This window comes from Scyliorhinus canicula, chromosome 17, assembly GCF_902713615.1.
Source record: "Scyliorhinus canicula chromosome 17, sScyCan1.1, whole genome shotgun sequence".
In the NCBI taxonomy this organism is placed as follows: Eukaryota; Metazoa; Chordata; class Chondrichthyes; order Carcharhiniformes; family Scyliorhinidae; genus Scyliorhinus; species Scyliorhinus canicula.
This window is the reverse complement of record NC_052162.1, coordinates 89,682,606-89,704,210: the sequence shown is the minus strand read 5'-3', so window position 1 is coordinate 89,704,210 and position 21,605 is coordinate 89,682,606. Positions and strand designations below refer to the sequence as shown.

The window sequence follows — 21,605 nt, the reverse complement described above, 5'->3', positions numbered from 1 at the left end:
GCTATGCCTAGCTGGTGTTTAATCAGAAAACAAAAAAACCTACAAAACAGAGGTTAAGCACTAAATACTTGAAAGCAGATTACTCACCAGGGCATTTGGTCTAATACACAAAATCTATACATCTGGATTTTAATACGTTTGCTCTTCCTTGATTGTTCTGTAACCTTCACTACTCTAGTGAGTACTACTAGGTTCAATCAGCGATTGCTGGGTCTTGGTGCAATACCCTAAAGTATTACTACATGGTTGTATGTAGAGTATCACAAAACACAATAATCTGGTGTTGTGGGAACCAGAATGTGAAATCGCAAAAAAAAAAAAAAAACTTAATTTAAAGCACAAGTTCTGTTTTAACTTGGATTAAAGCAACAGCATATTGTCGAGCTCGTTATTAACAATATCCCGCAGTACTGAGGTTACCTTGTTATTTTACAACATCTCAAGACTTTGGAGGTGAGTAATAACATGTCTGCACTCCAGAACAAAGCAAAAAAAAAATTTAAAAATAAAGTGCACTGCAACAATAGTATAAGATTATGACTACCTATTATTGGGATACAATGAACTGAAAACAGGTTCTGGAAGCTCTGTACATGATACAGTTGGCTGAATCGGTTACTGGGTTAATAGTGCCACAGACAGCCAAGGATCAATCAAAAAGCCTGGAATTGAGAAAACGTCATGCCTCTTCCAGGTGGGAATGCATCTTTACTTTACTGATTGCGAACAGATATCTACACTGTATAATACACATATTAGAATATAGTTAAATTCTACACATAGTGTAAAAGTTTATAAGTAAAAATACAGACTTTAATTCTGACAGAAAGAAAATTTGAATGTTTAAAGAAGTGGTTTGGACATTCAGTTAGCATCGGAGATGGTTATGAATAGGTTATAATCATTTAAATTTCAAACTGTTGGCTAACTCCCTATTTTGAGAAACAAATATTAAGGACTAAAAGAACGCAGAGCATGTCTGATAGGTCTCCGTCTTACCATTTGCATATCAAAATCAATTTTTTTAATAACCACGTTTTCCGACACTGGTTAGACTGGCTACTAAGTGACTGCCTTCAAAAGGCCACAAAGAGATATTGTTCCATGTATTCCAGTGTGCTCGAGAAAAAATAAAAATAAATTTAAAAAATAATAAAAATAAATTCCATACTAGAGTTGTCAAATTTGTGTTGAATTAAAGTGTTAACACCAAGTTCCCAAACACACTAGAGTAAAATAAAACCAGCTCTGGGCTGATTTCTATATACTTTGACATCTCACTGTGCCACGAATCTCAAAATATATGCATTACCTCACTATATATGTACAAAAAAATTAAAGGGGCAATGAAAGTCAACCTTCAAACATTTAAACAAAGACTCACAACATGAGGCCTACAATGATATTTCTATCTTCACATTTAATTTTTTGATTCTCTAGCATGCACAGAAATCATTCACACATTTTTACCTTCTCAAATTCCTCCTTGGATTTTGATGGTGGCAGTGGCATATCAGGGTTCCTCAGCCTCGCTTTAGGCTGTGCATTAAAAGGTAAACCCGATGGAGGAGGAGGAAGAGTCAATTCCATCATAGCTGGTGGAATGTATATGGGGTATGGAGGGGTAGGCACTGCCTTACCCCAGCCCAGCTTCATTTCATAACCCATTATAAATTTCCCTGTAAATATATCACATCTGATTTTTAGCATGTTAGATAATTTGGCAGCCCCTTTAAGTATTAGTCAACAAAATAGATTAAAACATATTAACAGAAAAAGTACTACAAATACTCAAAAGAACACAAATTCAAATGAAGTTACATCAAAACATTTACATCTAAATAGCCTTTTGCAATATGTTATTTTTTTTAAGACACCATAACACAAAATCTCTGCCTGTAACTAATGCAATGGCCCAGGAACTGCTGGAAAAATGATGGCGAGTCCATGGTGCCCCATTATTACTGCAGAAAACATCAAGCCATTTGCAGCAAGGAAGAGAAATGTCATGAGTTGTTGCATTCCACCACTGGCCTCCCAAATTCAGGAATGTGCTGCTAACCTCCCCATTAGTGCCAAGAAATTGTTGGATTTGTGCCTTAAATATGAGAGAATTTCACATATGATTAAGGCTGGTTTTCATGTTGTAATTAATGGCATGATTTATGGCCCAGAGATGAAATTCAATGTTGGAGACGCAAAAAGAGGAATGAATTAAATCTTAAGTCACAACCTTGCAGGTAAATAGTTCCTCGATCTTTTTTGACTTGCATATCCGTTGTGTCTCTTTTTTTTAAACTCCAATCTTTCCTTCGCCAGCTTTCTTTTATGCATCTAATTCAACTTATATCATTCTCTGTTGTTTCTCCTGTTCCCCTCCACCAAATTGGTTAAGGAAATAGACCATGGGGCAGCACGGTGGCGCAGTGGTTAGCATTGCTGCCTCACGGTGTCGAGGTCTCAGGTTAGATCCCGGCTCTGGGTCACTGTTCACGTGGAGTTTGCACATTCTCCTCGTGTTTGCGTGACTTTCGCCCCCACAACCCAAAGATGTGCAGGGTAGGTGGATTGGCCACACTAAATTGCCCCTTAATTAGAAAAACTGAATTGAGTCTCTAAATTTTAAAAAAAGGAAATAGATCATGAGGCCCAGTGACTTGCCAGTGCCATCAATTCCCACTTTCAAAGATAAGACCAGAAAGGTTAAGGAGAAAATACAATCCACAACACTCACCATAAGATACCTTGTTGCAGCAATTTCTGGGGCATAAGTTATCCACTGCAACTCATCAAATTAAAAAATATTTTCTCTAAAGCTTGAAGCTAAACTAATACCAACTAGACATAAAAATATTTGTTTACATTGAAATTAAACTGGATTTTCGCCCACATGCTGCACATCATGATACACCCTTGAAGTTAATGGCAGGCTTGCAAGACATGACCAGTACCACTCAGGGTCAGATAATATGCTGAATATCATATCCTGCAATCTAACTCAGTATAAAGGCACCTTTATATTGCTTTACTTACCATTGAGAGATTTAAGGGCTTTATCTGCATGTTTTCTATTCATGAAGGCAACAAAACCACAGTTTCGGAGTCGAGCTCGCTCTTCCTCTGTTCTAGGCCACATGATTTTTACACTTGCTAAAGGGCCAAATTTACCAAATTCCTTGCAAAGCATCTCTTCGTCCATCTAAACGTACAGTAAAACCTGTTATTGATAAACTCATTAAATATGTAAGACACTCCCAAGTATCAAGAATGCTAAAATGTGACAAGTTACAATAAAAACTTGAAAATACCTGTGGGTTTATGTTTCCGACATACAAGTTTGTAGTATGAGGATCCCCTGAATCATATGATCCTGGAGTATCATCAAGCACTAGATACAATGTAAAAATAATTTTCACATCAGAAATTTGAATATTTTGCAGTATATAAATAAATGCTCTCTTAACTTATAAAATATCTCACTTCTAATATCCTTTATGTTAACTAGGCATTGCTTCAGATATATGGCACAAGTTAAAAAAAGTAAAGGAGAGTGCAAAAGTTTTTGATGTCTGAAGTTCAAATCTGCACAAAACAGTGAGATCACTAAAATAACTTTGCCTTCCAATTAATTGTTCAATGTGCACTTATAAAAGTTTACTGTGAATCAAAAGGTGATATGAATGCTCACAGACACGTCTGTTTATCTGCTGTTCCAGTTCGGCAGGCATGGGTTCAAAACGACTTGGTCTTAAATTTCCTTCCTTAGTCTTTTTTTTATTTTTATGCCTCTCTTCACGTTCTTCCTGGATCCTAAAGGAACATTAAAAAGACCATCATAAAATGTATAATAAGTACTCAATTATATCTCCATAAGAAACAATTTCTATATCCATTTAAGAAACTGTGAGCCATAGTGTGCAATTCATAGAACACTTACTGTTTGAGCTCCTCTTTGAATATTTCCAGATTACTCTTCTTTTTTTCATCTTTTACTTTTTTGACAGTCTATTTTTGGTGAAAGGAGGGGAAAAAGGTTATTTACTGTGTAAAGAATAACTAGGCTATAACACACTCAAAATTTCATTGCAAAGATCTTTTGCCAGAAGAACTTAAACCATTAGTTAACTGGCATTCCCAACTAGAAACAAGCTTACAAAATTTCCAACACATTTCCTTAATTCTAACCTTGAAATGCATAATTTCCTTAGGTTTAAGCAACTAGATAGTTAAGCATCGGTGGAAACTTTAAAAAAAAAAAAATTTAGATTACCCAATTATTTTTTCCAATTAAGGGGCAATTTAGCGTGGCCAATCCACCTACTCTGCACATTTTTGGGTTGTGGGGGTGAAACCCACGCTGTCTGCGGGGAGAATGTGCAAACTCCACACGGACAGTGACCCAGAGCCGGGATCGAACCTGGGACCTCAGTGCCGTGAGGCGGTTGTGCTAACCACTAGGCCACCGTGCTGCCCGCATCGGTGGAAACTTAATCTCCTGCTTAAAAATATGTAGAGTTTTCTCCACACTATTTTGGTCATTCGCTATCCTGAAAAAAGTTGATTAATAGCCTTGATGAGAAGTAAAAAAACTTCAACATATTTTCCCACCAACTGTGTAAAAAAAGTGCAGAAATGTTTCAATCACCTTATAGAAAATGGTTAAAGCTTCATGCAACTTTTCACCTTAATAGTACTCAATTCGAGCTCCCAGTCTTCCGATAAAACTGTATGCTGAGCAACAATGAATATCTCACCAAATCAATTCAAACAATGAATAATGGAACCCATGTTTGGTTTTGAATGCTGACTGAGAAGCACCAAGTGTTCAAAAACCTCAAAATAAGATAAATGCAACAAACACACCAAAACAATGGCATCAAACAAAAAAAAGTTTAACAGAGTATGAGAAGTATTGATTTCTTACACAGGGACACAGTTTAAAAACATAGAAAATAGCAGTAGGCCACTGGGCCCTTCTAACCTGCTGCGCCATTTAATATAATCATGGCTGATCTTCTATCTCAACACCATACTTCCGCTCCTTCCCCATTCTCCTTTAGAGTCTAGAAATCTATCGATTTCCTTCTTAAATACGTTTAGCGACTTGGCCTCCACAGCCTTTAGTAGAGAATTCCACAGGTTCACAGTGAAATTCTCAGCCCTGAATGGCCAACTCCGTATCCTGAGATGGTGACCTCTTGATCGTTTGTCAGAATGTTAGAAGCTTCAATGAGATTCCCTTGTTCTTCTAAATTCTAGCAAAAACTGACCCAGTCAATCCAATCTCTCAGTGTACGAAAATCCTGCCATCCCAAGAATCAGTCAGGTCAACCTTTGTTGCACTGCCTCTAAGGCAACTATATCCTTTCTAAGAACAGACCAAAATCGTACACAATATTCCACGTGTGGTCTCAGCAAGGCACTGTGCAGCTGCTGTAACACATCCTTACTTGCAATGAAGGAACACATACCATCTCCCTTCCTAACTGCTTGCTGCACCTGCATGCTTGCTTTCAGTGACTGGCGTACAAGGACACGCAGGTCCCTTTAAAAGTCACCAATTAAATAAAATTCTGCCACTCTGTTTTTCTTACCGAAGTGGATAACTTCATATTTATCCATGTTTCCTGCATCTGCCATGTATTTGTCCACTTGCTCAACTTGCACAAATCACCTTGAAGTCCCTCAACATCTCACCACTCACATCCCCACCAAGCTTTGTGTCATCAGCAAACTTAAATATTATTTTTGGTTCCCAAGTACCAATCCTTGTGGGGCCCCACTAGTCACCCACCGCCTGTCATTCTGAAAAAAATCCATTTATTCCTATTCTGTTCCTGTTGGCCAACATATTCTCAATCCATGTCAATATATTATCCCCAATGGCACGCACTTTCATTTGCAGTCTAATCTCTTATGTGGGACTTCATCAAAAGCTTTCTGAAAGTTCAAATACACTACATCCACTGTTCACCCACATATACTGTTGGTTATGTCCTCACAAAACGTCAGTAGGCTTGTCAAACGTGATTTTCAGCTGCAATGGGCAGCATGGCGGCACAGTGGTTAGCACTGCTGCCTCACGGTGCCAAGGTCCCAGGTTCGATCCCGGGTCCCTGTCCGTGTGGAATTTGCACATCCTCCCCGTGTCTGCGTGGGTCTCACCCCCACAACCCAAAAGATGTGCAAGGTAGATGGATTGGCCATGCTAAATTGCCCCTTAATTGGAAAAAAAATATTTTAAAAAACGATTTGCAGCTGCGGCTGCTTGCCATCCAATAGAGGTGCTTTCTCTCCATGATGACCAGGGTAGATCTGGCCTTTTTTACTGTTACCAGTAATTAAAATCCCTTCAGAGGCTGCCTCCATTTCTCTGTCTCCTACCTGCATCAGCAGCTGCCAGCTCTTGAAATGGGATTGCCAATTTGAGAGTGCTGGAGGACTTCCCATTGCTCATCCAGCGAGTACCTACCCTCCAACCTTAACTGAATGAGGCTCCCAGGGGAGGCCATTTAATTGGTCATTTCCTCATCCTTTTGTTTAAATACTGGAATAACTGAGGTCATCATTTTCAATCACCCCAGCCACCCTCCTCCCTTCCCCCACCCTCCTCCTTGCCCCCAATACCATCTGCTTTCCTGATCAATGTCTCAGGATGAACCAGGCTCCACAACCTAGTTACCTTTTTGATGTATGCCAAGCTTTTAATAGATCCTCTATACCATAAAGACCTTCTACCTCAATGACATGGCTCATCTCAGGCTCTATCTCGCTGTTTGGGAGCAGGCAGCACAAGTGGTTAGCACTGTGATTTCACAGCGCCAGGGTCCCAGGTTCGATTCCCCACTGGGCCACTGTCCGTGCGGAATCTGCACATTCTCCCTGTGTCTGCGTGGGTTTCCTCCGGTTTCCTCCCACAAAGATGTGCAGTTTAGATGGATTGGCCATGATAAATTGCCCTTACTGACCAAAAAGGTTAGATGGGGTTATTGGGTTACGGTGATAGGGTGGAAGTGAGGGCTTAAGTGGGTCGGTGCAGACTTGATGGGCTGAATGGCCTCCTTCTGCACTGTATGTTCTGTGTATCCTATTGAAACATTCATCTGTACTTTTGCTACCTTCAGGCCATAAACTTGGGCCCATCCAAAACTGTCTTGCCTGGATCCTACTGTATACAACTTTTCATCACCACAACCCTATAATCACTAGCTTCCATTGGCTCACATTTCAAAAAGCCTCAAATCTAAAATATGTTCAAAACTCTTCTGACTCACGGCACCCTATCTTTGCAACCTTTTCTAGCCTAACAATCCTCAGAGAAGAATATGCCTCTCCTACACTGGCATACTATGTATCCACTGCTCCCTTCAAATAATCTCCAATCTCTGCAATTTCCCCCATGGTCCTCTGCTTCCTTCTTTCAAGTCACCAATTGACCAAGCTTTTAGTCACTCCTTCAAACGTATTCTCCTTTTGTCCAGTGTGTCAATCTTAATTTTAAAAAAAATTTAGAGTACCCAATTATTTTTTCCAATTAGGGAGCAAATTCCATGGCAATCCACCTAACCTGCATCTTTGGGTTGTGGGGGTGAATGTTCAAACACCACACAGACAGTGACCCGGGGTCGGGATCGAACCCGGGTCCTCAGCGCCATAGGCAGCAGTGTGAGCCACTGCGTCACCGTGCCGCCCTAATGTGTCGATCTTTGACGGATTACAATTCTTACAGGGGCAACATAAGTGACATTAGCTCACTTTAAGTGGGTAAGCATAAATTATTACATATCCTTACGTACAGATTTCTTCACGTCAGAAGGTGTAGTTGGTGTAGAAGGTACTTCTTGCCGTGATGTTTTCATTTCACCAAACCTAGCTTTAGGCTTATACAGTTTAGCCTTCCTTTCGTCTCTTTCCTTCTCATCTGAAAAATTAACCCAAAAAATAACAATCACCAAATAAATGCAATATCCAAAAGCAAAATACTGCTGATACTGGAAATCGGAGTTGAAAACAGAAAATGCTAGAAGTGCTCTGCAGATCAGGCTGCATCTGTGGAGAGAGAAACAAGAGTTAAGATCTAATGAAAGGTCACTGATCTGAAACATCAACTCTTTCTCTCTCCAGAGATGCATCCTGACTTTAGGTGTAATAAACAAATTCCTAAAGTGATGTTCGGTTCGGATTCTGCAGTTATACTGAACATTAAGATTGGGATGTGCCTTTACTCTGAGATTATAGAATCCCTACAGTGCATGAGGCCATTTGGTCCATTGAGTCTGAACCGGCCCTTAGAAAGAGCAAGCTAATAGGCCCACACCTCCACCCTATCCCCGTAACCAGTAATCCCACCTAACCCTTTTGGATACTAAGGGGAAATTTAGCATGGCCAGTCCACCTAACCTGCATATCTTTGAACTGTGGGAGGAAACCGGAGCACCTAGAGGAAACCCATGCAGACATGGGGAGAAAGTGCAAACTCCACACAATTACCTACGGTCAGAATCGAACTCCCGACCCTGGAGCTATGAGACAACAGTGCTAACAACTATGCCACCGTACCACCCTTACACTGCAGCACCTGGACTGCAACAAGCTGTACAAATCCTTGGCACATGACTCCCTAATCTTGTGAAAATAGCTTGGAACATGCATACTTAAGAGTCTTGTTAAACTAACTGGCAACTTCTAGAAGAGCGTTTTGCTGGAAGACAGCCAAAGTTTATTCAATATTTTAAGAAATGTACAGATGGTCAATTTCTGACAAGAATGAATCAATTTCTAGATGAATTATTCCTGAAGTCAGCATTCAAAACTCGGCTATTTACTGTGATATCAGATGGAGGCTTGCAAAGACTGGCAAAATGCATTGTTGCAATGGCAATAAATAAAATTGTTATAAGCAAGGATGCATAATACTTCAGTCACTGGCAAATCGGTAAATGTTTCTTTAATGTTGCTGAAATGCTTGTAACCAGACACAAAACTCAGTTGTCATTCGAATTACAGATAAAACTAATTAATTATTAACATTAATATGAAAAAGGTCAATAGAACATATTCTTTAGCATCTTCAAAGTCTTGACTCTCTAACTAATTATTTAAATATTCATATATGTAGTTACACTTTTAAACAAAAGAACTGTAATTACACTTTGGCACAACCAACATGAAGTACAATTGAAAAAGTTACCTTCAGCTGCATTTACAATGCCACCTCTGACAAAAGTTTTTACGTTGCCTTGACCACCCGAGTCAAAGGATGCTAAAAATTCTTCATAGATTTCAGCTGCCTTTAGTTCCTCTTCCTGTTAAAAAAAGCAGTAGTTTATATTTTTACAACTATTAATTATTTTAATCTCTGAAAGCAAGAAATACATCAATAAGCTTTCTAACTGTTCACAACTAAAGCTGTTGTGCCTTAATGTTGCTCTAATCAACTTGTGGTGCTGAAGATACTGCTGAGAGATACATAATCATTCCTTGCATTGCTCCATTAAGTGATACGCTTGGAGCAAAAACATTCCACTGGCAATCAATTTGTCCACTTCACAAATTCTGTTCTTTATGCAAATTTGAGCTTCCCTTACTTAGAGCTGTCCCACAGTAGAGTACTACTGGTGCTGAAGCTTTTTTTTTCAATTGCGCTTTCAGACAAAGTATTTTGCTCTTTGAATTACAAGGATCCACATCAAAACGTTTTACGTGATCAAACTTGTCTTCCATTAGGGAAATGTTAAACATTACTTCTACGGTTTAAAGTTCGAGTATAAAACGGCATTTAAAACTTTACCAAGCACAGGACTTTTGGCAGATTTTATGAAAACAATACTTTGAAAACTATCAAACCCAACTTTTGTTTAGATTTTCCATCAATTACATGAATCATACGTTAGCTCATATATGCCCTACTTGTAGTCTCAATATTAAATGTAATCAATGCCTCCATTTTACATAACCTACGAATTCAAGCTGGATGCTTTTTCTAGAAATTACTAAAATACTCAACTAGTTATTGCAACATTAATTTAAGAATTCTTGTATGCACATAACCTCTAAATGTTAGAGCACATTAGGTTCAAATTAAATGTTCTGCAATTCCCAGCAGACAGACAGAATCCACAAAACATTATCAAATGGAAGCAAAAACACAAACCTTCTTTCTTAGTTCTTCTTGCCCTTTCTTGCTTAAGGTCCTTTTTGAAGCTAAGCTCTTCAGTTTGTTTTCTGCCATTTTCTGCCGATAAATCAAAGCACAATTTAACCGGGTTTACACTTGGTTTAACTCCAGGCCAGCAAAATGCTAAACCTAGTGCTCTGCTAAGGTCATGCTGCGACACGGCTAAAGAGAGGTTGCAAAATAGCACTACCCAAACTATTATTGTTGCTTTCACTATTAAGGCACCAAGCCTGCAGGGAAGAGACTTGTAAAGAAGGGGTTGAAAGTTGGCAAAATAAAAATTTCCACTGCAAGTTTTTAAACCATTAAAAAAACAAAATTCAGATTAACTTTTTATTTTAAACAGGTGCAAGCCCGACCACTTAATTGTAAGTAAAGAAGTTGAGTCTGCAGTCCTGATAAACAGCTTAAGAATTATTCATTTTGTGAACAGGCACAGGCATGATGAGTTGAATGGGCTGGTACTGTGGTGCATAATTCTAGGTACACAGAATTTGTAAGTAACATATTACGTTAATCATTACTACTTGTCCCATAGCACTTGTACTTAGCATAAAGCTGTGACCAAATGCACTTCAAGGCTGATCCCAGTTGATGCTATAACTGGACGGGAAAATCCCAGATGGAACCCTAGTTCAAAAGACCCTAATTTTTATTTTTTTTGTATAAAATATGGAGGAAGAGTCACAGGACCGTTAATTAGTTTTAACAAAAAGAAAAAATATTAAATGTCAGCGGTTGAATTATTATACAATATTCCTTTACTCCACCCGCCTGAGCTTAACAAATACACACAGATTTAAAACTTAACATGGATTACAAAGTACATTTTAGACCATGAGACCACAGGTGCAGAATTAGGCCATTTTGCCCTTCGGGTCTGCTCCGTTGTTCAGTCATGGCTGATATGTTTCTCATCCCCATTCTCCTGTCTTCTCACTATAACCCCTGATCCCCATATCAATCAAGAACCTATCTATCTCTAACTTAAAGACACTCAGTGATTTGGCCTCCACAGCCTTCTGCAGCAGAGTTCCACAGATGTACCACCTCTCTGGCTGAAGAAACCTCTCATCTCAGTTTTAAAGGATCGTCCATTCAGTCTGAGACTGTGCCCTCGAGTTCTAGGTTTTCCTACTATTGGAAACATCCTCTAAACGTCCACTCTATCTAGGCCTCTTAGTATCCTGTGATTTTCAAGAAGATCGCCTCTCATTCTAAACTCCAACGGGTACAGGCCAGACACAAAGTCCTCAACCGCTTCTCATATGACAAGCTCTTCATTCCAGAGATGATTCTTGTGAACAACCTCTGGATCCTTTCCAAGGCCAGAACATCCTTTCTTTCCTTAGATACGGGGCCCAAAACTGCTCATAGTACTCTAAATGGGTCTGACCAGAGCCTTATACAGCCTCAGAAGAACATTCCTGCTTGTATGAACGGCATGGGTAGCACAGTGGTTAGCACTGTTGCTTAGAAGCGTCAGAGACCCGGGTTTGATTCCCAGCTTGGGTCACTGTGTATGCGCTGTGCAGAGTCTGCACGTTCTCCCCATGTTTGCTTGGGTTTCGTCCCGGCGCTCCGGGTTCCTACCACAAGTCACGAAAGACGGGCTCGTTAGGTAAGTTAGATATTCTGAATTGTTCCTCCGTGTACCTGAACAGGCGCCAGAGTGTGGTGACTTGGGGACTTTCATAGTAACTTCATTGCAGTGTTAATGTAAGCCTACTGTGATACTAATAAAGGTTATTCTAGCCCTCATGAATGCTAACATTGCATTTGTCTTCCTAACTGCCGACTGAATTTGCACACTAACCTTCAATGGTCTCAAATTAGCTAAACTAAAACTTAAAAAAAAATGTTTTTATAGGGCAGCATGGTAGCGCTGTATATATATATATATATATATATATATATACACACACACACATCAAACACAACCAAAACCAAAAAGAGAATAAACAGGAAATCCTAAATAAATAACCAACGCCCATGTCCCACCCTCCCTGCCGTGCCCCCCACCCTCTCATGTCTCTTTTCTTTTAAACCCCGAAGACCCCAACTCCCTCTCCTCATGTGTAAGGGCACTAGCTTGTTTAACTATCCTGAAAGAAGTCGATAAACGGTTTCCACCTCCGGGCAAACCCCTCCACAGGCTCTCTCATAGCGAACTGATTTTTTCCAGCCTAAGGAATTCCGCTAAATCGCTCACACGCACCCCGGGTTTCGGCGTCCCGCCATCCCAAGAAGATCCGTTTCCGGGCTACCAGTGAGGCAAAGACCAAAATGTCAGCCTCTCTCACCCCCTGGACTTCCGACACTCCAAAAATTGGCAATTCTGGACTCGGGACCACCTTCACCCTCAGCACCTCAGACATCACGCAAACCATCGGCAAAATCCGTCCACTTTAGGACAGGCCCAAAACATGTGGACATGGTTCGCAGGGCCCCCCGTGCTCTGCTTACACCTATCCTCCACTCCCTCAAAAAGCCTGCTCATTCTGGTCACAGTCATATGAGCCTCCTCCCATAACCCAGCCTCCAGCACCCTTCCCAACTCATCCCCCACTTCCACTATCGGGACGCCCTCCCAGTCCATTAATTCTTTGCAAGTCTCTGACAACCTGCCCTCCAACTCCTGTTTTGACACCACTTTGTCCTGCAACACCGGGAGCAGGTCAGGAAAGGATGGCACCTGTTTCCTCAGTTGCGCACTAAGTACCAGACCCTGTTCCCGCTGGGCAGCTAATAATCATCTACCAATCCCTCCAAGCTTGGGAATAGGTCCCCAAACCGCTCACTCCCCACCCGTTGCCACTCCTAGAACCTCACGTCCAGAACCCGGAACAAACCTGAGATTCCCATAGATCGGAGCCCAAATTTTTATTTATTTTTTAAAAAAATTTCAAATTTAGACTACCCAATTCATTTTAGTTTCCAATTAAGGGGCAGTTTAGCATGGCCAATCCACCTAGCCTGCACATCTTTGGGTTGTGGGGGTGAAACCCACACAAACACGGGGAGAATGTGCAAACTCCACACGGACAGTGATCCAGAGCCGGGATTGAACCTGGGACCTTAGCGCCATGAGGCATCAGGGCTAACCCACTGTGCCACCATGCTGCCCTGATCGGAGCCCAAATTGAGGCCCCCTCCAACCTCAGGTGCTGCCGCCACTGTCCCCATATTCTCAGGGCCGGCAGCACTACTGGTCTTGTGGAGTACCGAGCTGGCGAGAATGGCAGAGGTGCTGTCAACAGTGCTCCCAAGCTAGTGCCCTTACACGAGGCTGCCTCCATCCACTCCCACACCAACCCCTCCCCCACTACCCACTTCCTTACCATAGCTATATTTGCCACCCAGTAATAATTCATTAAGTTTGGCAAGGCCAGCCCACCATCCCTCCACGTCCCCGCTCCAGCAGCACCTTCTTCACCCGTGGAGCTTTCCCCACCCACACAAACCCCAAGGTCAATGTATAGATCTTCCTAAAGAAGGCTTTTGAGATTTAAATCATTACAGTTCTGGAATACGAAACAAAACCTTGGGAGTACCGTCATCTTCATGGACTGCACCCGCCCCGCCAATGACAGCGGGGACACGTCCCACCTCGTAAGATTCCCCTTCATTTGCTCCACCAGCCAGGCCAAATTCAATTTAAGTAATTGCTCCCATCCCCGCACCACCTGGATGCCCAGATACTTAAAACCTGTCCCCACTACCTTAAATGGCAGCTCGCCCAACCTCCACTTCTGCCCCCTCGCTTGGATCGGAAAGACCTCACTCTTCCCCATGTTTAATTTATACCCAGAAAACGGGCCGAATTCCACCAAAGTGTCGACGATCCCCCAAATATTTTCCAATGGATCTGCTATGTAGAGCAACAGATCGTTTGCATGTAGCGTGACCCTATGTTCCACCCCTCCCCGCACAATCCCTTTTCAACCCCTTGACGCTCTAAGCGCCATTGCCAGTTGGCTCTATCGCCAAGGCAAAGAGCAATGCGGAGCGTGGGCATCCCTGCCTCGTCCCACAATGCAGCCCAAAATACCCCAAACTCACCCGGTCCGTCCTTACACATGTGCCAATGCCTGATGCAACAATCGGACCCAATCCAAAAACTGCCTCAGCACCTCCCACAAATGTTCCCATTCTACCTGATCAAAGGCCTTCTCCGCATCCATGTCGACCGCCACCTCCACATTCTGTCCCTCTGAGGGCATCATTATAATGTTCAACAGACACCTAACATTGGCCGACAGATGCCTCCCCTTTACAAACCACGACTGGTCTTCTCCTATTACCCTCAGCACATAGTCCTCAATGCCAAGATTTTTGCCAACAACTTGGCGTCTACATTCAGCAGTGATGTTGGGCGGTAGGACCCACACCACTCCGGATCCTTGTCCTTCTTAAAGATAAAAACTATTGAGACCTGCGATAATGTGAGGGAGATAAATGCCCATACCAGCAGGGGCCCCAGGTCTCACAAAAGCTTTTTATAGAATTCTACTGAAAACCATCTGGGCAAGGGCCTTCCCTGCCTGTATCGCCCCCATACCCTTCATCAGCTCCACCAGTCCAATGGGTGCTCCCAACCTCTCTACCAAGCTCTCATCCACTATGGGGAACTCCAGCCGTCCAGGAATCGCCACATTCCTGCTCTACCGGCCGAGGGCTCCGATTCATAAAGCCTCCTGTAAAACCTCTCAAGTACCCTGTTCACCCCCACCGGGTCCAATACCACCACCCTTACCGTCCTTCACCCTTCCAATCTCCCTCACCGCCTCCTGCTTCATGGGTTGGTGGGCCAGTATCCTACTAGTCTTCTCCCCGTACTCTGCAACTGCCCTACTGCCTTCCCTGTGGACACCAGCCCGAACTCCATCTGGAGCTTCTGCCTCTCCTTCAACCATCCCGCCTACAGAGCCTCCGAGAACCTCCTGTCCACCCGCAAGATCTCGCCCACCAACATTGCCATCTCTGCTCGCTCCTCTTTCTCTCTATGCACCGCACAGACCCTCCCCTTCTCCCTGAACACTGCCTGCAGTGCCTCTCGACTTGGCGGTCAAGACCCCACCTATATCATTTAGTTCCACATACCCCCGAATGGCGGCTCTCACCCTATCACACACCTCTTCAACCGTTAACAACCCTACGTCCAGCCTCCACTGTGGGTGCTGGGCCCTCCCCGATTCACTTGCAAGCCCACCCAGTGCAGCACGTGGCCTGAAACTACAATCGCTGAGTACCCAGAGTCGACCACCCCCGCCTAATGTTCTACCCACCGCAAAAAAAAAAATCAATCCAAGAGTACACCCTGCGCACATGAGCAAAGTATAAAAATTCCTTCGCCCTCGGCTTCCCAAACCTCCACAGTCCCGTTCCCCCCGCGTCTCTGATAATGCTGTATGCCTTCCTGAGGCAGCGAGAGGTGTATACAGAATCAATGTGGGGGTGGCAAGTTTGTGTGATGCGTTGGGCTGAGTTCACCACAGTCTGCAGTTTCTTTCAATCTTGGACTGAGCAGTTGCCATACCAAGCTGTGATACAGCCGGATAGGAAGCACTCTATCGCACATTTGTAGAAGTCGATGCAGATATGCCAAATTTCTTTAGCTTTCGCAGGCAGTAGAGACGTTGTTGGACTTTCATGATTGTTGCATCACGTGAGTGGACCAGGACAGACTGTTGGTGATGGTGAGCCCCAGGAACTTAAAGCTATCGACCATCTCCATTTAGGAGCCATTGATGCAGACGGGAGTATGGGTCGTGCTGCGCTTCCTGCAGTCGATGATCAGTTCCTTGGTCTTTCCAACATTTAGAGAGAGGTTGTTTTCGGTGCACCATTCAGCCAAGTGATTTATCTCCCTCCTGTAGTCTGATTCGCCATTGTTTGAGATACGGCCCACCACAGTCGTATCATTCGCAAACTTATAGACTGAGTTGGAGTTAACTGTTGCCACACAGTCATGGGTGTACAGGGAGTACAGTTGAGGACTGAGCACACATCCTTGAGGGGCTCCGGTGTTGAGGACTATTGTGGAGGAGGTACTATTGCCTGTTCTGACAGATTGTCGTCTGTTGGTGAGGAAGTCGAGGATCCAGCTGCACAGGGAGGGGTCAAGTCCAAGATTGCGGAGTTTGGTTATTAGTCTGGTTGGGTTAATGGTATTGAAGGCAGAACTGTAGTCTATGAACAGCAGTCTTACATAGATGTCCTTGTTGTCGAGGTGTTTGAGTTTTGATTGCAGAGCTAGTGACATAGCGTCTGCTGTGGACCGGTTGTGGCGATAGGCAAACTGCAGTGGATCGAGACCGCCTGGGAGGCTGACAGTGATCCGTCTCATGACTAGCTGCTCGAAGCATTTCATGATAACAGACGTTAGGGCCACAGGTTGTGACCAACCTCGTCTGGGGGCACCCCTCCCCTGCCGATCAACCATACCCCTTCTTTTTTTTTATATAAATTTAGATTACCCAATTATTTTTTCCAATTAAGGGGCAATTTAGCGTGGCCAATCCACCTACTCTGCACATTTTTGGGTTGTGGGGGCGAAACCCACGCAGACACGGGGAGAATGTACAAACTCCACACAGACAGTGACCCAGAGCCGGGATCGAACCTGAGACCTCAGCGCCGTGAGGCGGTTGTGCTAACCACTAGGCCACCGTGCTGCCCTAATCATACCCCTTCTTAAGCCAGCCCCGACCCATGTCACGCACCCTTCCAGGCCCACCCCCACATTTCCACCGTCACCACTCTCTCCCATGCTACGCCACAGCAACACCTTTGTCAGCAGCCTCCCCTCCCCTTAAACAAAATAACCACCCCATCGCCCTCTACTACACGAACCACCTGATCACCGCCCACTGCGTTCCCATTAACTAGCCTGCCCACCCCCACTTAAGGCGCCTAAGCCTCCTACTCTCTACTGATTCCCTATCCCCTCGCTCGCACACCTCACAACTAATAATGCAACAAGAAAAAAATGGTGCGCTTACCCCCAGTCGCAGCAAAACGCCTCGAAGGAGAAAAGTTCTCCAACAACCGAGAAAATAAAAGATACAGACAAAAACGAAAAAGCACCCATCTCCTCACCCTCCTCCACAGTTCAATGTCCTCCTTTTACTTGCCAGTCCACTGTCTCTTAAAATCTCCATCATCACCTCTGATATTCCAAAATAATGTTCTCGGCTGTTAAAAGTCACCCAAAGGCGAGCCAGGTACAACATCCCAAACGTCACCCCTTTTTAAAGAGGGCAGCCTTCACCCGATTAAACCAAGCTCTCCTCTTCGCGCCCAAGGCCTGATACACCCGAAGCTCACTCTCCTCCCAGTTGCATTTCATCTGCCTCGACCATCTCAGTATCTTCTCCTTGTCCAGGAACCGGTGAAAACGCACCACCATTGCCCTCAGCGGCTTTCTCCTGCGGCTTCCTCATCAGCGCCCTTTGCGCTCAGTCGATCTCCATGAGCCCGTCAAAGGTGTCCCCCCCCCCCCCCCCACGCCCCATCAACCTTTCCAACATCTTGGCCATATACGTGCCAGCGTCCGCTCCCTCGATGCCTTCAGGCACCCCCATCATTCTTGGGTTCTGTCTCTGGGAGCGGTTCTCCACTTCCGCCACCTTCTCCTTTAACCGCTTCGAGGCCTCTCGTATCACACCTATTTCGGCCGCTAACGAGGATAGCTGCTCCTGGTGCTTCCCCACCGCCTCCTCCACTTTGACCCCGGGACTCCAGCCTCTGCTCCACACGATCAATTCCCACTTTCAACAGTTCCAATGCCTTGGCTAGGTCCTCCCGGGTCTCACCCCTCTGCCTGCTAAACTTTTCATTTAAAAAGTCTACCAGTTGGTTGGACGCCCATTCGGCAGGCAAGGCAGACCCTTTACCCTCCGCCATCTGAACCTGCGTCGCAAAGATTCTCTTGCTCCAGCTCACTTCTGGTCCGTGGCTCCATCCACCAACCCCACCAGTGGAGTCAAACTTTCCTCCAGCCACTCCAACACCTTTTTTCCACAAAACATCCACCCTACAAATGGGGAAAATATCCGGAAAAAAACAGCCTCGAGCGAATATGCAACCACTCACACCATGGCCGCCACCGAAAGTCGCTAACCTAAAACTTAAAAGCTTCTCAACCTTACAAGGCTGCAGTTGCTAAGCAACCACTGCTGGTTCATTTTTTCTTGGCGCCTTAGCCCTCTTTTGAGCACCACAGAAACACAGTTGGAATTTAACTAACCCACACATACAAACATCTTTATCCAGCATAAATCCAACTATAGGTTTTACCTGTCCAGGCACAGAAATATTTTTAAAAATTCATTTACGGGATGTGGGAGTCACTGGTTAGGCCAGCATTTATTGTCCATCCCTAGTTGCCCATCAAAAGATAGCGGTGAGTTGCCTTCTTGAACCGCTGCATTCCTCGAGGTATAGGTACACCCACTGTGCTGTTAGAAGGCTTACAACACCAGGTTAAAGTCCAACAGGTTTGTTTCAAACACTAGCTTTTGGAGCACTGCTCCTTCCTCAGGTGAATGAAGAGGTATGTTCCAGAAACATATACATAGACAAATTCAAAGATGCAAGATAATGCTTAGAATGCGAGCATTTGCAGGTAATTAAGTCTTTACAGATCCAGGTAACCCCAAGTTAGAGGTGTGAATTGTCTCAAGCCAGGACAGTTGGTAGGATTTCGCAAGCTCAGGCCAGTTGGGGAACACTTCAGCAGTCAAGGGCTTTCCGCCTCTGATCTAGGCAGCACGGTAGCATAGTGGTTAGCATCAATGCTTCACAGCTCCAGGGTCCCAGGTTCGGTTCCCGGCTGGGTCACTGTCTGTGCGGAGTCTGCACGTCCTCCCCGTGTGTGCGTGGGTTTCCTCCGGGTGCTCCGGTTTCCTCCCACAATCCAAAGATGTGCGGGTTAGGTGGATTGGCCATGCTAAATTGCCCGTAGTGTCCTAAAAAGTAAGGTTAAGGGGGAGTTGTTGGGTTACGGGTATAGGGTGGATACGTGAGTTTGAGTGGGGTGATCATTGCTCGGCACAACATCGAGGGCCGAAGGGCCTATTCTGTGCTGTACTGTTCTAAATCTAAATCTCCGGGTAAGCGTTCTCCAAGGCAGCCTTCAGGACGCGCGACAATGCAGAATCGCCGAGCAGAAACTTATAGCCAAGTTCCGCACACGGGTGCGGCCTCAACCTGGACCTAGGATTCATGTCGCATTACATTCACCTCCAACCATCTGGCCTGGGCTTGCAAAATCCTACCAACTGTCCTGGCTTGAGACAATTCACATCTCTTTAATCTGGGGTTACCCCTATCTCTGGATCTGTAAAGACTTAATTACCTGCAAATGCTCGCATTCTAAGCATTGTCTTGCATCTTTGACTTTGTCTATATCTATGTTTCTGGAACATAACTCTTCATTCACCTGAGGAAGGAGCAGCGCTCCGAAAGCTAGTGTTTGAAACAAACCTGTTGGACTTTAACCTGGTGTTGTAAGACTTCTTACTGTGCTCACACCAGTCCAACGCCGGCATCTCCACATCACCACTGCGCTGTTAGGGTGGGAGTTCCAGGATGTTGCCTGCAGCGACAGTGAAGGAATGTCGATATATTTCCAAGTCATGGTGTTGAGTGATTTGGAAGTGAACCTGCAGGTGGTGGGGTTCCCAAGTTTTTGCTGCTCTTGTCCTTCTGGATGGTAATGGTTGCGGGTTTGGAAGGTTCTGAGGAACCTTGGTGAGTTACTACAATGCATCTTGTAGATCGTACACAAGGCTGCCACTGTTCGTCAGCGGTGGAGGGTTTGAATGTTTGTGGAAGGGAGAGCAATCAAGCAGTCTGCTGTGTCTTGAATGGTGTCAAGCTTCTTAAGTGGTGTTGGAGCTGCACTCATCCAGGCAAGTGGAGTGTTCCGTTACACTCCTGACTTGTGCCTTGTAAATGGTGGACATGCTTTGGGGGGGTCAGAAGGCAAGATACTTGCTGTATGATTATAGTGGCTTCTTATCAAAATTCAGGACTTGAGATGTACATGCATTGCACTCATGACATGTTCACACGTATTGCATAAAGAGCATGCTGGCTGACATTACCTTCGCCATTAGACCCAATTTGTGGCAGAAAAAGAGACAAATGCTGGGCAATCAGAGTTTTTCTGAGGTCTGAATCATCATCAGATCAGATAGTCCATATCAAAGCTATCAGATGCTAGTAGCTAGGTAGGCAGCAATGATAGCAGTGCACTACTACAAGAATACTGATAGTCCTCTGGAGATTGAGATAATGAAAGGCATCTTAGGCCGCAGTCAAAAGGATTGCTAATGAAAAGCCAAGTTTGCAACTGTTCCCCTGGGTATAATCACCAATGGCTTTTACTATTGTACCAGCATGGAAAAGAGCAGATCTCTGGAGACAACAAAAAACAGCTCTGTGAATTAAAAACATACATCACGGATACTCAGCGAGACCTTGGTGGATACTCAACGAGGCCTTGGTGTCCTCGTGCATCAGTTGCTGAAAGTAAATGTGCAGGTACAGCATGCAGTAAAGAACGCAAATACTATGTTGGCCTTCACAGAGGGATGATTTGAGTATAGGAATAGGGATGTTTTACTGCAATTGTTTAGGGCATTGGTGAGGGTACTGTGTGGAGTTTTGCTGTCCTTATCGGAGGAAGGGTGTTCTTGCTGTGGAGGGAGTGCAGTAAAGGTTTACCAGGCTGATTTCTGGGATGCGAGACTGTCATATATATGGGGAGATTAAGCCGTTTAGGATCATGTTCATTGGAGTTTAGAAGAGTGAGGGGGATTTCATAGAAACTTATAAAATTCTAATAGGATTAGACAGGTTAGATTTAGAAAGAATGTTCCCGATGGTGGAGAAGTGGTGCTTTGTGAACTGCACAAAAAGATTTGGCTTGTTATACATCTTCATTATACCAAAATGTTTCTCGATTGCACCTTCCATTTCAGCGATGCTTAAAGTAAAAACGTTATCAGTTTCCGAGTGTACTTGAATATTGGAATTAGGTGAATTTCTCTATTTTAAGCTTTAAAAAATAACCTGACAATAAAATTACATGTTGTTGAACATCAAAATACAATGAGTTCTTTACCTTTGCAGTGTTCTAAAGACAAGGAATTACTTCAGTCCCACGTCGCATCAGGGGGATCCCCAGATACACAATCTATTGAATAACAATAGCAGAAGACTGAAATCAATGCTTTAATTTCACTTTTGTTGCTCAAAATTCTATGGACACAAACCAAGAAATAAACTGTCACATTGTAAAAGTACTAAGGTGTGCTCATTTGTTGCTACTGTTTTTTCAATGTTAAATGAAAGCTCCGCATGATTGTTAAACTGACTTGGGGGTTTGATCTCGGATCCTACAGAACTGTGAGGACAG

General features: G+C 43.9%; 1 protein-coding gene across 3 annotated transcripts in view; it reads right to left on the bottom strand.

Moving 5' to 3' along the window:
• The window catches only part of LOC119952451 (U2 snRNP-associated SURP motif-containing protein-like), a 59,371-nt gene extending 37,988 nt beyond the window's left edge, over nucleotides 1–21,383 (bottom strand). For 2 of the 3 annotated variants that reach the window (XM_038776218.1, XM_038776219.1), the window contains exons 1-9: nucleotides 21,312–21,383; nucleotides 10,154–10,234; nucleotides 9,191–9,305; nucleotides 7,797–7,921; nucleotides 3,938–4,005; nucleotides 3,689–3,810; nucleotides 3,309–3,388; nucleotides 3,034–3,199; nucleotides 1,471–1,679 (exon numbers count right to left, since the gene is read on the bottom strand). In XM_038776218.1, coding sequence (XP_038632146.1) covers nucleotides 1,471–1,679; nucleotides 3,034–3,199; nucleotides 3,309–3,388; nucleotides 3,689–3,810; nucleotides 3,938–4,005; nucleotides 7,797–7,921; nucleotides 9,191–9,305; nucleotides 10,154–10,231 — 963 coding nt within the window. In that variant the 5' untranslated portion in view covers nucleotides 10,232–10,234; nucleotides 21,312–21,383. Of the gene's footprint in view, nucleotides 1–1,470; nucleotides 1,680–3,033; nucleotides 3,200–3,308; nucleotides 3,389–3,688; nucleotides 3,811–3,937; nucleotides 4,006–7,792; nucleotides 7,922–9,190; nucleotides 9,306–10,153; nucleotides 10,235–21,311 lie in introns of those variants that run through there. The other variant, XM_038776220.1, reaches the window with a different exon arrangement.
• Between the last annotated feature and the right edge of the window lie 222 nt (nucleotides 21,384–21,605).